This window comes from Apteryx rowi, unplaced genomic scaffold, assembly GCF_003343035.1.
Source record: "Apteryx rowi isolate R43461 unplaced genomic scaffold, aptRow1 scaffold_168, whole genome shotgun sequence".
Taxonomy (NCBI): Eukaryota; Metazoa; Chordata; class Aves; order Apterygiformes; family Apterygidae; genus Apteryx; species Apteryx rowi.
This window is the reverse complement of record NW_020447952.1, coordinates 1,602,859-1,614,753: the sequence shown is the minus strand read 5'-3', so window position 1 is coordinate 1,614,753 and position 11,895 is coordinate 1,602,859. Positions and strand designations below refer to the sequence as shown.

The following is an 11,895-nucleotide window of genomic DNA, read 5'->3' as shown; positions in this document are numbered from 1 at the left end:
GATAAGGGGGCAAGGAGGCTCCGCAGCTCGGCCGGAGCCTGGTGCGCTGCCCGGGCGGCGGCGGCGGAGGGCCGGGGGCTGCGAGCCCCAGGCCGCTGCCGGACGCCCGAGGTGGGCACCCGGGAAGCCTGAGCGGGGCGGCTCGGTGGGCTCCCGCGGCTGGGCCAGAGCGTTTTGGCCCAAAGCCTCATGTTGCAGGAACTTCCCGCTGGAAAAATGATTCTGGGTGCAGCAGCCAGCCTGAGGCAGCTAGTTGTGTGAGCTGAGACGATCGGCTCGATCCTGAATATTGCCCAACCGCTGCCATCAGTGCAAACGAATAAAGAGCAAAAACTATGTGAGCCGTAGGGCACGGGGATGGAGGGAAACCTGCTTTGCTTGACTCTGGTTATCTGCAGAGATTAGATTGTTCTCTCCTTGCACGGCTGTCCCGGGGAAAGCGCAGTTTGATCATCTGCGTGACGTCCGGTGGAGAGCTAGCGCTCCATTTCCAAACTGCTGAGCCACTCCTTCCCAGTGCCATTTCGAGGAAATCAGCGGTTGGCTGAGTGATCAGCGAGAGCAGGCTAATTCTCGGCAAGCTCCACGATCTTTGCACTGACCCTGTTGGCTTCTTTCGGGCCCAATGTGTGGAAAAGTTCACTCTTGTTGAGAAGGAAAGCAGGTGGATGAAAAGCTAGTGCCTGGCCTCTGATTCTGTTTCAGGGCAAAGTAATGTTAGGCACATTGCATAAAATTGGCTAATAAGAGAAATGCTGCAAAAGCTCTAATACCGTGTATAAAATCAACTGCATTATGAAGCATTTTTATGCCCTTCAGTCTCCTGAGCATCCCTGTGCAGCTCCAGCTAGACATTCACATCTTGGAAGGACCTCCTGAAATGGGAACCACTTCCAGTTCCCTTGCTGTTTGCTGAGCTGTGACTTCTTTTTATTACTTCATGGCTTTGTCTTTTGTCTTGTACTAGACTAAAATATCTCCTTCGTATTGGGGCACAGTTTTGGAGTCGTTAGGCATGGAGTCTCTCTAGTTAAACAACCGGTTAAGATGCCCTCAAACAAATAAAGCACTTACTCATTCCACCTAGGTCTGGCTCGAAGGCTTAACGCTGCTTTGCTTTTTGTATTACAGATCTTTATAAATAATGAATGGCATGATGCAGTCAGTAAGAAAACCTTCCCTTCTGTCAATCCAGCAACAGGAGAAGTTATCTGCCAGGTTGCTGAAGGTGATAAGGTAAATGTTGTCTTGATGAGATCAGGGTCTGGTTTTAGTGTAAGCAGGGATGGCAGAGCTACTTAGGTGAGAGATTAGTTAGCATGTTCTTCTACAAAGTGCCATGTAATCAAGTGTCTGACCTATAAAAAAACCATGTCCAATGCTGCATTTGTTTTTCCCTGCCTACTGGTTTCCAGAAAACACTCTGCCTTTGCTTCTTACCAGTGGTAAGAACTGCAACTCCGCTATGCTTTGCAGTACTGGTGTGGTGGGAATTCCCTCTTGGCTTTGCCACAGGCAGGCTAACGGAAAGGCATCGGAGCCAGGACTGGAAAGGGTGGAGAGGAATAGGTGGGTGTGAAGTGGAGCCTGTGTCTGGAGATTTGGGAGCAAGCGTGGATGGAAGTTGCTGGGCTAGGCAGGGATGAACATGGACACCTTTGCGGGCCAGCGGATGCTGTGCCAGGGTGTGTGAACCCGAGTCACGGTGGGGAGGAAACAGAAGGACAGGATTCACCTGAACTTATGTTGTCCACACTTAGTGGGAGACCGTCCACAGCCCAAGGAAATGAAAAAAAGAGAGAGAGAGTGGGGAGTAGATTTTCCCTGTATCTTATCCAAGGCCCTTTGGGGGATCTGTGGCAGAGCTGAGGTTTTTTTCCCAGCAGCCGTGGGCTCCTGCTACTCTCTGGAAACTTGTCCCTGTTCCCTAGGGGAGCAGAGAGTGAAGGAAATCCTTTGTTGTTTGTTTGGCCATGGGAGACTGGTTTGTTTTAGCGAGAGCCATTGCAACAAGCCAGAACAGTGAACCCACTAGAAACAAGTTAATGCCGTGACAGAACAAAATGATGGATTAGAAATATTTGATCAAGTAAAAAAAATCTTTAGACTGTCTGTTGGTGAAATCAAAGAAATCCTGCAATAGTATCAAAGCAGACTTCTGCAGCTTTTGCCTTGCCTTGTTCTAGGATACAAATATTAACCCAGCAGATGGTATTGTGGAAATAACTTGATGATGTTTGCACTCCACATAGCTGAGATAACATGGAGCGTAAGCGCACGCGGTGGTGGTGGTTGCGCAGCTGCTGCACCCATTTGTGTCACTGCGCCTTCAGCCTGCTCTTGCCCCGTGGATGCAGCCTGGGCGCGAGAGCCGCGGCCGGGCCGGCGGGCAGCGTTGGTGCGCAGGCTGTGCCGCTGCGCAGCGCTGCCCAAGCTGGTGCTCTTGGGGCAAGTGCTCCAGGTGCCGCAGCCCGTGACCTCTCCGGGTCCGGGAGCAATGTGTGTCTTGCAATGGGTCAGCCGCCAGCAAAGCTGCAAGTTCTTACCCTGGAAAAGGCTGGTGCCAGCATCCAGTTGTGCCATCAGGCTGGAGGCTGTTGAGTCCAGGGAGGGCTTCAGCTGTCTTTTGACAGACAAGTTTTTTTGATTATTTTTTAATCTGTGACATTACCGACAACTCCCAGCTTTTAGCTTAGTCTGCCTACTGGCCTCTGTGGCCAGTCTGCTGCAGAAATCTTGAAGTGGCCAGGAGAGCGGTGTTGCTGGCTGGTTTTGCAGGTTACCCTGTTGCTGCTGGTTGGGAGCTTGGAGGTGTGGGTCAGTTTGCACCGCTCTCTCTTGCTCCCGTTGCCCTCTGGCTGGCCAGGTTGACCAAAGTGAGCAGGGTCCTTTCTGCCTAGCTGCTAACTCCTCGTGTACGTGTGGGGGTTGGCTACTCTTTTCTCACCCTCCTTGTCTGGACTCCTCTACAGGCAGATGTGGACAAGGCTGTAAAGGCAGCCAAGGCAGCTTTCCAGCTGGGCTCGCCTTGGAGAAGGATGGATGCTTCTCACCGGGGGAAGCTGCTGAATCGCCTTGCTGACCTGATTGAGAGAGACCGGGCTTACCTGGCGGTGCGTATCGCACTCGGTGGCTATGCTCTGCTGCAATCCCTAGCTTTGGGTGGGGGGAGGCAGAGACGGGTGGTTTGCTCCTGCGGGGGGGTTTGGGGATTTCTAGCCACAGCGTACATGAGCAGAGGCCGTGGAAGATAAGGTCATACATCAGGGAACACTGTGTGCCCTTGGCTGTCAGCATCAAAAGATGCTTGAAGTAGGAAGGGAGAAGGCAGATCTTCTCACTTGTATGCAGACTGTCATAGGTCTTTGGGGTGTGAAAACACCTGGAGATTTTCAGAAGTTGACTGGATGAGGCCCTGAGCAACCTGATCTGCCTTTGAAATTGGCTCTGCTTTAGCAGGAGGTTGGACTAATTGATATGCAGCAATCCCTTCCAATCGAAATCTTTCTGCAATTCTAAATGAGAATGTGTCCTACAACTAAATCACTTCTTCCCGCCTAAAGAACAGACCCAGCCAGTGCTATCATTCACTACTAGTTTGGTTCAGTTTGAAAACTTCCTCCTGTATCATTAGAGACCAAGGGTTCATATACTGTGCCCCAGGAAAGGAGAGAGAGCATCTGTTTAATCTGTCCTATTTCTCAAATAAGGCAGCTCCAAGCTTTTTCAGAGGGCTACAAAGGATGGGGAAGTATTTTTGGGAAGCTGAAAGTCAGCACAAAGGCCAACATGCAGAACTGATCCAAAGATCAAACCAAGGTTTGGATCTAAGCCTGTACGCATGACTTTCCTTTCCCCACCTCCTCTTCAAGCAATCTCACTGTCTTTTGTAGGCGCTGGAAACTCTGGATAATGGCAAACCGTACTCTGTTGCCTACTTGGTGGATTTGGACATGGTAGTCAAATGTCTCAGGTAGGCATTGAGGCCACACCGACTGCCCAGTAACACTTCATTCCCTGAGCTTGTGTTCTGCTGGCCTACAGCAGTTGAACATCTGCACATGCGGAAAACAGATGCCCCTGATTCAAGCGCTGCGGCTGACAGGACTGCATGCGATCTCTCGCTTGTATTTGGCCCACAGCAGGGTAAAATCTGCCCCTGAGCCAGCAGCTCTTAATGGGTTTAAACCTGTGCAATCAAGGTCCTTCACGGGGGGCTCCGGAATGGGCCTGCCTGGAGGTGAACACATCACTGAAAGATGTTGATGTGACTTAAATCTCTGCTTGTAGGTCCCCAAGAGATATTAAAGATCACAGCAAAACATGGCAGGTCACACTGTGGTCTGACTGGACCCAGTCTGTGGTGGGGTTGGGTAGGAATTATCAAAAACATTCATTCATTTCACTGGATGCTCCTGCCTGCTCCCTAAGGTATGTGTGCTTCTCTCTCGCTATATATAGGGCCTGTACAAATGGCGGTGATCTGTGTCACCCCACAGCGTGACAGAATGTATGTTATGCAAGGCACTGCCAAATGCAAGGGACAAATGTTTGTATTTACTGTCTGTTCTTAAAATCACCTGCTTGGGAAACATTTGTATTAGTATGTATTTTAAGAAGTGACTGAAAAAGCGAGGGAAGCAAATAGCTGAAGGAAATCTCTCTTATTTTCTGATGGCAGGAGACTTGTTATTCTAAATTCAATGACTAAAACGTTACTGTTGCCAGATATTTTGCAGGCTGGTCTGATAAATTCCATGGAAAAACCATCCCTTTAGATGGAGATTTCTTCTGTTACACAAGACACGAGCCAGTGGGAGTCTGTGGACAGATAATCCCGGTGAGTAAAATGTATCAGTAGTTCCTGCAGTATTTCAGGAATTCAGTGTTGCCATAAAGGGCTGTCTTAAAATGCAAGATATTATCCATTGCTAAGTACTGCTTCCTTCCTGGGAAAGCAAGTTAGGCTTGCACCAGCTGGAAGGGCTGTGACTTTGCTCTGGCAGCACAGAACTAACTTGTTGATTTTGTGGGCTATCTGTGAGATTTTTTTTTTTTTTTTTTTGTATTTGTGTGCAAAAAATTAGAATTTAAACATCTTTGTAGGAGTTATCCTGCTACCACAAACATCTTAAATCCTGCAGTTTGGTGATTAAATCATTAGCAGGAATCATAGTTAAATTTTAAATTACTACTTAAATGAGCATTTAGCATTAAAACCAAAATTCTACATGATGAGGAAATAAAGAACTAGCATGGAAAACTCAACTGTATGTGCCTGATCTTATTTCCGTGAAGGTAAAAGCGTAGCAAGGTGGTTTGTTAACAACAAAGCCACATTATATAATGATCCATGGATAGTATTACCTGTTTATAGGAGTACCCAGATTCTGGTTATTGTGTACTGTATTTGCATGTTTTTATATTTGTATTAAGCAAGAGTTGAATGTAGATGCCTCGCTTTGGAATCGACACCTGTCTGTGAGCCCTACTCTGTCACTATAAACAGGCTTTCTTTCAAAACAGTTCAGAAGGTCAGAACAGCATTTAATGGCTGAACTGACAGTGAAAGTTAATTCCAGAAAAGTCGGGGTTTTGAGGTGTCATGGAGAGACCTCAGCCTTCAGATTACAGTTTTCCTGGACAAACAGAAGGCAGTGCTTAAAATGGAACCAAACGTGTTGAAGAACAGTTAGGGAAGGATCAAAGACTGGTTCCATAGGTGCTGCAGCAGATTTGAATGAAGCTCACTGGTTTCTTACTGATTAACTGAAAACCTGCAAGTTCAGACCAGCAAATACCTCCTTGTTTTTTAGTGGAACTTCCCACTGTTGATGCAAGCATGGAAACTTGGGCCTGCCCTGGCTACTGGGAACGTGGTTGTGATGAAAGTGGCGGAGCAAACACCCCTGAGTGCCCTCTATGTAGCTAACCTGGTCAAAGAGGTGAGAGAAAAAGCTGTTTTTCAGCCAGCTGCCTCACTGTCACTGTTGAATTGCAGCGTGATGCAACCAAACTGGTGCCTGCATGCGCCAGGAACAGAGAAGTGTTGTCAGATCTGAAGAAAGACTGGATTATCTTGTATATCTTCGCGTTTGATTTAGCAAAACACTCCTCGTCTTTTTACATGYGTATGCAATGCAGAGGATGTCACTCTCGGTTAGGGAAGGACTCTTTGGGGTTCAATGCCGTAACAAATCTGTCCGAGTGATTAGACTCTACCTAGAGGAATGCTGTACTTCAGGGTGAGGAGAAAGCTAACATATGTAGCTCCAAACTAAATTTGGGGTAGGGGAGAAGAAGAAGACGTGTCCACGTCCTTGCAAACTAAACCTTAAAGCTAAGGACCGGGAAATGAAAGTGAGGTAGAAAAGGCTCTGTTCTTTGTGGGTAGCATTTTGCAGCGTTACTAACAGGTCAGGGTAGGTGTAACCTTTGATGTGTAAAAACAATAACATTGCTCTGTCCCGCTGGGAACTGGCAGGCTGGATTCCCACCCGGCGTGGTTAACATCGTTCCTGGCTACGGGCCCACTGCCGGGGCTGCCATCTCTTCCCACATGGAGGTTGACAAAGTGGCCTTCACTGGCTCCACGGAGGTAAGGGAGTACCTTAACCTTTAAGCTCTTGGGGACATAAAGAATATGTTGTAATATCTCTTTTGTACAAAACACTAGAGGTGCCTTGCCTTCTACAACTTCCTTTAAAACAAATACAGCTGGCTTCAAGGTGTGACATTTATTTTTACTTTATGTAAGACTCTTTTCACGTGCTTTCTTAAGAGCACTTCTTATTGTTTCCCTTGAGCTGCTCCTTATTATAAGTGAATCTCTGGGCAGGCTTCRGTCGTTTCCTTAAAGCCCTGACAATGAAGGGTTTATTATTAAACTGCTGACTGAGATCTAAAACCAACTGCTCTGCTAGTTGTTCCAGTACATAAGAGTTTAATTCCTAATAAATGTTCTTCTCCTGGTGCAGGTTGGGCATCTGATCCAGAAGGCTGCAGCAGAGAGTAACCTAAAGAGGGTGACACTGGAGCTTGGAGGAAAGAGTCCAAATATAATCATGTCTGATGCTGACAGTAAGCACCTGCTAGCTTAATATTTGATCTGTACCTCTTACTTTGGCTTTCTGCAAACAAAGCTCGAGGGGAAACCTCTCCTATGTCATATGAGCCTCCAGCTCTGACACCACCTGGCTGTCCTCACCCAGTACWCTCCCTGTGCCTCCTGCTGCAGCTGTGTATCAATGCTTCTTCACTCCCACTTCCTTCCCAGTAGTGTGAAGAAGTTCAGTTATCAACAAATAAGAATTGTTTCAGTATTTTCCTTCAGCCTCCTCTTTTCTGTTTTTTTTTTTTTGTCTCTTTCTTTCTCTTAGTTTGAACATCTTGTTCCCACTCTTTTYTAGTATTACAAAGTTCTAGTTCTCTCTCTTGTATATAAACACATTTTTGGTCTTGATAAAGCAAGACACATGCTTTTAAAAGGCAGTAAAGAAGGAAACTCTACTAGGTCCAAAAAAAGGTGTCCTTAATATCTGATAATTTCAAATAGAAACTGTAATCTGTCTCAGTTCAGATTTTTTTTTCTCTAATATAGGGTGCTCATATGGATCTTCATACTAAATCTGTACTTAACCTGGGTCATACCAAAGCATGGAATATGGCTGTCAGCTGAAAGGACTTTGTGTCACCAGTGTTCCAGTAGTTGGCATGATAATTGTTCAAAAGAAGCCACCTGTTGACTCTTTGGTTGGTTTTGTTGTGTTTATTTATCTGTTTTCTTTTCTCTCCCCAATCTTAGTGGACTGGGCTGTGGAGCAAGCCCATTTTGCCCTCTTCTTCAACCAAGGGCAGTGCTGCTGTGCTGGATCCCGAACATATGTCCAGGAAGATATATATCATGAGTTTGTGGAGAGGAGTGTTGAGAGAGCCAAGTCCAGGGTGGTCGGAAACCCATTTGACTTTAAAACTGAGCAGGGACCTCAGGTGAGAGCAGGAAATCTCTTGAACTGTTAGTTCATGAAATAGTCCCAATCTGGAGTAGTTGTGCTTCAACAGGTAGAACGAAAGGTTTCATTCAGTCTCCTGATTCATCTCCTTTGAACTGTGCCCATTATCCCCTTGCTTATGCAGAACRGATTAGTTAATTAGCCATTCTGATTTTTCCAAAATCTCCACTTGAAGCTAGTATTTAAAAATTATCATCTCCCTTTGAAGCTGTCCTGGCAGTTTTATCTAAACAAGGAGTTGACAGAGCACAGTCGCATGCAGAGCACGTTGCAGTAGAATTCTCTTTTACCCCCAGGAAAGATAAGCTGATCTGTCTGTCTTAATGGCTTCTAGGTAGATGAGGAGCAGTTTAAGAAGATCCTTGGTTACATAAGTGCTGGGAAGCGTGAAGGAGCCAAACTGCTATGTGGTGGCAATCCTGCTGCAGACAGAGGCTATTTCATCCAGCCAACTGTCTTTGGAGACGTGCAGGACAACATGACGATTGCCAGAGAGGAGGTGAGACCCGCAGCACCTTTCCGTCTGTCAGCTCCTCACTTCTTTGTCATTTTGCCCCCTCTGATGCAAAAAGAAACAGGTCTACAAGTACTAGACATTCTTGAGCAGCAAGCGGAAATAGGAACTCAACGCTTCTTAGAAGGTTACCACAGCAAGCTGCGCTCCAGATTACATCTTGGCTGCTTTGTAATACTGGAAGTGACCAACTGATACTTCAAATTTGACCTCCTATGTAACTTCTAACAAACATACATAACTCCAGCATCAACCACAGCCTGCCCTGGGATCAATTTACACAGATTTTCATGTGATCTGTTTGTATTTTTTAGATATTTGGGCCAGTCATGCAGATCCTGAAGTTCAAAACAATCGAGGAAGTAATTGAGAGAGCAAATGACTCCAAGTACGGTCTAGCAGCAGCAGTCTTTACAAAAGACCTTGACAAAGCAAACTATGTGTCTCAGGCATTGCGAGCTGGAACAGTTTGGTGAGCCTTGACACTTCCTCCTTCTCTCTAAACTGCCAGAAGCTTTCCTGTACGCTGTGATTTCTCATTCAAGCTTACTCTCTGATAGCTTGTCTTTTCTTCGGATCCAATTTTACATGTACTTCACTGAATATAATGTCAGACCTTGAATTTTAATGACAACTTTTGGTAAAATTTAGGTATATTAAGCTTCCATGAGACCACTGGGAATTAATAAATGGGATGGGAAAAAAATTCCAGTACCAGAGTTTGCCAAGGCAGCAACTATTACTAGGCTTCGAGTGCCAGTAGGGATTAGATCACAAGCGTGTCTGTGCAATTTTGGCTGCTACAACTGATGTTACTTTGTGTTGAAGTCTATGCCAAAGGCAGTACTTTGAACACCAGTTTACTGGTCTAGAACGTGCAATTTTGGAGATCAGTATCTCACTGTTTTTTTTTCAAATGGTACTAAGTAAACTTCAATGGTACTAAGTGAAGTAGCTGCTTGATATCTGTCCTTAAAAGAAGGTGTGAGTGGCAACCTGGACACTTGGTCCTATGATATGAGAGATATAAATTGGTTTCATGATCTTTGGTTTCCTGATTGACCATCAGGAAACTTTTTTGTCCTGTTTGAGGGTCCAGTAGTCCTGATTAACTCTGTTGGCTTAGACATCTAACAGATGTGGAAATCCAGCCTAGAAATTCAGTTGCCCCTCTGTTTAAACAGCTGAGATATCCGTTTGCTGAGACTTTTCCATTAAGTCGTTCTGAAACTATAGATGCTTAACACTTTGTTTCCTTTTCAGGATAAATTGTTATGACGTGTTCGGTGCACAAGCCCCATTTGGTGGCTACAAGGCATCCGGGAGCGGGCGAGAGCTGGGACAATATGGTCTGGATGCATACCTAGAGGTGAAAAATGTGAGTATCCATGTATCTGAGTACTTCCCAACCGTCTGCTGTACTACCAAATTGTGTATGAGCCTGTTGGTATAAGCTGGCTTGAGAGTTGCAATTCTTCTAATACTTGAAACAAATTTGGAGCTGCACTTCTGAAGTAACTGCAAACAAAACTCCATGTAACTGTATGAAAACAGAAAGCTAGTCTTGTTTCATACTGCTGAGGAAAATAAGGGTATGTGACCTAATACCACAGTTGGAATAAAACTTAAGGATCTTAGTTACCAGTTGCCTGCACCACTTGGCACTGTCTTCAGGTGATCATTTTAGCTGTTTCTTATTGTAAAGAATACAAGTGCATTGATCCTTTGAGAATTTATTTTGTGGAGAACAGAATTCCTCCCTAAGGAGTGTGTGCTGGGAGTGCACCAGCTATAGGGAACAGTGTTTACAGTGGCGCCTGGTTCTGGTTCTCCCCTGCGTAATGCTGCTGCCTCTCTGCTCCCAAGTGTATAAAACTGAGCCCTGTCTCCAGTTAGAGGAAACTAACTTGTGACATTTTTTTTCTAGGTGACAATCAAAATTCCACAGAAAAACTCGTAAAAGACAGTAGCTTCTCCATGCGTTTGACCTATGCAGCTTCATGAGATACAAAGCAAGGAACCCTTTTCTTAAAACACACAAACTTAGGTGGAGAACATGTAATTCCACATGTAACTTCTAAAGAAATGATTCTGTAGAAGGTGCCTGAAGGAGCTTTTGTTTAAAACATTACTTGGCTTTAACCTTTTAAAATACCAAATATGGTCAACTGATACTCTTGTTGCATCTGTATCTAAGAATGTGCTTTTTTTAAAGAAATCATTTGAATGCTTGTCTAATCTGCAGGAGCATTTTACTAACATCATAGCTAGCTGCATAAGCAAACAGCAGCTCCTTAACCTGTACACCTACATCCCTCTTCTGTAAGCAAAATGAACTGAGAATCAGTTGTGTAATGTAGCAGGACGGTAACATCGCAACTTGAATTTGTGAGGTAGAAGTTTGTTCTCAGCCGCTTGTACCCGCTCTCATTGTATCTACTCATAATAAACATTCTTGTCTTAGTAAACCTAATCTTAGATCTTGTTGCAGTTTTTGTCTGTGCCCTAAGCAGAAACTCAAGTGTATGGGCCCATTTGTATTTTCTTCCAAGCATCAATGCTATAGACTCAAGCAACTTTTAAGGTTTTCACTGGCTTTCTGTGCCTTGGTGAGTGCCTTTCAGCAGGCGTGCTAGAGCCGCGGTGGGAGTCACTTTTATCTCGCGGTAATTAGATTAAGTCCTGAAATGTCAACGCCTAAGTGCTTTGTTGTCCACATCAGGAGGGCTGGAAGCCAGGTATGCTATGAGGGGGAGGTGTCCTCTTTCACTCCTGAAGGACGCTGGTGTGACGGGGTAAGAACGGCTTCTTCAGGCTTGCTCTCCTCTCCCCTGACGCCCAAGGGGAGCTGGAGCCCGCGGCTCCAACCGCCCTGCCCGAGCGGGTGGCGGCCGCAGCGGAGACCGGCCGGGTTCCCTCAGGCGAGGAGCGACCGTTAGCGCCTCAGGGCGGCGCGAGCCGCGCGCCCCGAGCTCTCGCGAGGTCTCGCGTCACCGCCCAGCTCTCGCGAGCTCTCCCGGCGGTGGGAGGGGACCGGGCGCGCGGGGCGGGGCCTGCGCAGGCCTCTTAGCCCCGCCCCTCTGGGGAGGTCCTTGCTCCCGCCCCGTTCTAGACGTCATCAGAAGGAGCCCGCCGGCAGGAAGGCCCCGCTGGGGGCCTTGGCGGCTGCGTCGCGCCCTTAGGGGCGGCGGCGGGCGCCTGTAAACGACGCGGCCGCCGCGGCGGAGGCTTCTAAAATTCCCCGGTGGGAGCGGGGGGAAGGTGGGGGCCCGGACCGGCTCCCCGAGCCGTGCGCGGCGGGGGCGGTAACGCGGCGGCGGGGCGCGCCGCCCGGCGGGTGTGCCCCGCTCAGGGTGCCGGCAATGCCTG

General features: G+C 46.9%; 1 protein-coding gene across 1 annotated transcript; it reads left to right on the top strand.

Moving 5' to 3' along the window:
* The first annotated feature begins 1,109 nt into the window (after positions 1 to 1,109).
* Positions 1,110 to 10,999, top strand: ALDH2 (aldehyde dehydrogenase 2 family member). The gene is made up of 12 exons (XM_026060254.1): positions 1,110 to 1,236; positions 2,973 to 3,113; positions 3,894 to 3,973; positions 4,729 to 4,840; positions 5,817 to 5,945; positions 6,485 to 6,598; positions 6,978 to 7,080; positions 7,805 to 7,989; positions 8,347 to 8,511; positions 8,841 to 8,998; positions 9,790 to 9,904; positions 10,454 to 10,999. The coding sequence occupies exons 2-12, from the start codon at positions 3,039 to 3,041 to the stop codon at positions 10,484 to 10,486; spliced, it is 1,269 nt and encodes a 422-aa protein (XP_025916039.1). The 5' UTR covers positions 1,110 to 1,236; positions 2,973 to 3,038; the 3' UTR covers positions 10,487 to 10,999.
* The last annotated feature ends 896 nt before the right edge of the window (positions 11,000 to 11,895 follow it).